Source organism: Vitis riparia, chromosome 19 (genome assembly GCF_004353265.1).
Source record: "Vitis riparia cultivar Riparia Gloire de Montpellier isolate 1030 chromosome 19, EGFV_Vit.rip_1.0, whole genome shotgun sequence".
NCBI classification, from domain to species: domain Eukaryota; kingdom Viridiplantae; phylum Streptophyta; class Magnoliopsida; order Vitales; family Vitaceae; genus Vitis; species Vitis riparia.
In genome coordinates, this window is record NC_048449.1 from 6,331,047 (window position 1) to 6,333,690 (window position 2,644).

The 2,644-nt window shown below is 44.7% G+C and overlaps 1 protein-coding gene across 1 annotated transcript; it reads left to right on the plus strand.

Moving 5' to 3' along the window:
• The first annotated feature begins 395 nt into the window (after nt 1-395).
• On the plus strand, nt 396-2,320 carry LOC117908590 (polyubiquitin). Its single transcript, XM_034822239.1, has 2 exons — nt 396-502; nt 946-2,320. Exon 2 carries the CDS (start codon nt 946-948, stop codon nt 2,089-2,091), a length of 1,146 nt encoding a protein of 381 aa, XP_034678130.1. The 5' UTR covers nt 396-502; the 3' UTR covers nt 2,092-2,320.
• The last annotated feature ends 324 nt before the right edge of the window (nt 2,321-2,644 follow it).

Below are 2,644 nucleotides of genomic sequence, written 5' to 3' on the forward strand. Positions count from 1 at the left end.
ATTTAACATTTTAAAAAACAATTCACTTTTTGAAAAAGAAAAAGAAACGGTGATGGAGTCGTTAGCCAGAGAGAACTCCGTTACGCCGAGCGTCACACCTAACTTCCACCAACCCCCATTTACCAAAGTAATCTCCACTAAAAATCCTACCCCACCGCCCCCACTTTAACGAACGGCCCAAAATCACCCCCCACAAATCCCACCCCACAGAACACCACCGTGATCGTACTCGCCATGAAAGCGGGTGGGACCTCTCCTCACCGCCTAGTACCCTCCGTCATTAAAGTAGAGCCACAAGACATCGAGATGCCGTGGAGGATAGGATAACGGTACGCGTGGCATCACTCTATTCGTTTATCCTAATCGGTTTCGTCACCGACTCGGCAACTGCGACTACAAATAGACGCCCTCTCTTCTCGACCTCTCCATTGTTGATACCCTTTTGAAGCCACCAGAAAACTCTCATTGCCATCCTTTGAAGCCTTAGAATCTTTCTTTCAAGGTACCATTCGGTTCTTCTCTGTTTCGTTTTTGATGTTATGTGTTTTCTGTTTTTTACAATTCATTGAGTACTTCAGAGAAAATTTCTCCTTCCTTTTCCGAAAGAATTTGGATTTCTTTTGATGTTTGTTTGTTTTCTTGTTTTCTTGTTTCTTTAAGAGCTTCTTTTTATGTGAAGATTTCTGGTGCTATTATTGATTGGTTTTTGCGAATTCGTAAGGAAAATTTTCTCCGGTGTAAATCGGTTTTGAAGGTTTTCCTATTTGTTTTTCCCCAGATCGGCTATTGACGCCCTAAGAAATTGTAGGGAATTTGTGATTTGGACCTTTTTGAATTCTTTGTTCCGATCTGTCACAATATATTGGCACTTTTAAGGGTTTTTACCTTAGATCTGCATAGATCTGTATTTTTTTCCTGATCTTCGTGGTGTTTTAATTGAAACAGATGCAGATCTTTGTTAAAACTCTTACCGGAAAGACCATAACCCTAGAGGTTGAGAGCTCCGACACGATCGATAATGTCAAGGCCAAGATCCAAGACAAAGAGGGCATCCCACCGGATCAGCAGAGGCTGATATTCGCCGGGAAACAGCTTGAAGACGGTCGAACACTGGCCGACTACAACATCCAGAAGGAGTCCACCTTGCACTTAGTGCTTCGTCTCCGCGGTGGGATGCAGATATTTGTGAAGACTCTTACAGGAAAGACCATTACTTTGGAAGTCGAAAGCTCCGACACCATCGACAATGTTAAAGCCAAGATCCAGGACAAGGAGGGTATTCCACCGGACCAGCAGAGGCTGATCTTTGCCGGTAAGCAGCTCGAAGATGGGCGAACCCTTGCCGATTACAATATCCAGAAAGAGTCAACTCTTCACTTGGTCCTCCGTCTCCGTGGAGGGATGCAGATTTTTGTGAAAACCCTCACCGGAAAGACCATCACCCTGGAGGTCGAAAGCTCCGACACCATTGACAACGTGAAGGCTAAGATCCAGGACAAGGAGGGCATTCCACCGGACCAGCAGAGGCTGATCTTCGCCGGTAAGCAGCTTGAAGATGGCCGAACCCTCGCTGACTACAATATCCAGAAAGAGTCGACTCTGCACTTGGTGCTCCGTCTCCGTGGAGGAATGCAGATTTTTGTTAAAACTCTGACCGGAAAGACAATTACTCTAGAGGTCGAAAGCTCCGACACCATCGACAACGTGAAAGCTAAGATCCAGGATAAGGAGGGCATTCCACCGGACCAGCAGAGGCTGATTTTCGCAGGTAAGCAGCTGGAAGACGGCCGAACTCTCGCGGATTACAACATTCAGAAAGAGTCAACCCTCCACTTAGTGCTTCGTCTGCGTGGTGGTATGCAAATCTTCGTGAAGACTCTGACTGGGAAGACCATCACGCTGGAGGTGGAGAGTTCCGACACCATTGATAATGTGAAAGCAAAGATTCAGGACAAGGAAGGGATCCCACCGGATCAGCAGAGGTTGATCTTCGCTGGGAAGCAGCTGGAAGATGGGAGGACCCTGGCGGACTACAACATCCAGAAGGAGTCCACCCTCCATCTTGTCCTCCGCCTCCGTGGTGGTTTTTAAGTATTTCAATGGTCAGTTGGTTCTACCTATGTGGTTCGTCTGTGGTGTCTGGTGGTTTTGTGGGTCTCAGCCATGGGAAATTGGCTTTTGAAGTTTGGAAAACTATCTACTAAATAAAGAACGTGTTTTGGATATTGTGTATATGGTTTGAAGATGACTATGTCTTGAAAGGTCTCTAATGAGACCAGTTTCTTTGCTATTAAATAAAATTGGTGTGCTTCTAATAGTATATACTTGGCTTGTTTGCTTTTGGTTTGTCTTTCTGCCTTTGCTTTGAATTGGGTGACATTGATTTGTGAAGCTCTGAATGCATTGGGTGATATTGGTTTGTGAAGTTCCTGCATGTGTTTTTTTTGAATGAATGAATCCTAGAATCAATATTTTGGTACAGGTCATTGTCTGGATGTTTGTTGGAATTGCCGTGAAATCTCGCATATTTTTACATGATCATGGATTTTTAGTTAATTGCCAGTCTTTTGAGTTCTTTTGATTGTGCATTGGAAAGGAAGTAGACCTTGAATAACATTCCAAGAACCGAGGTCCTTGGATGCCC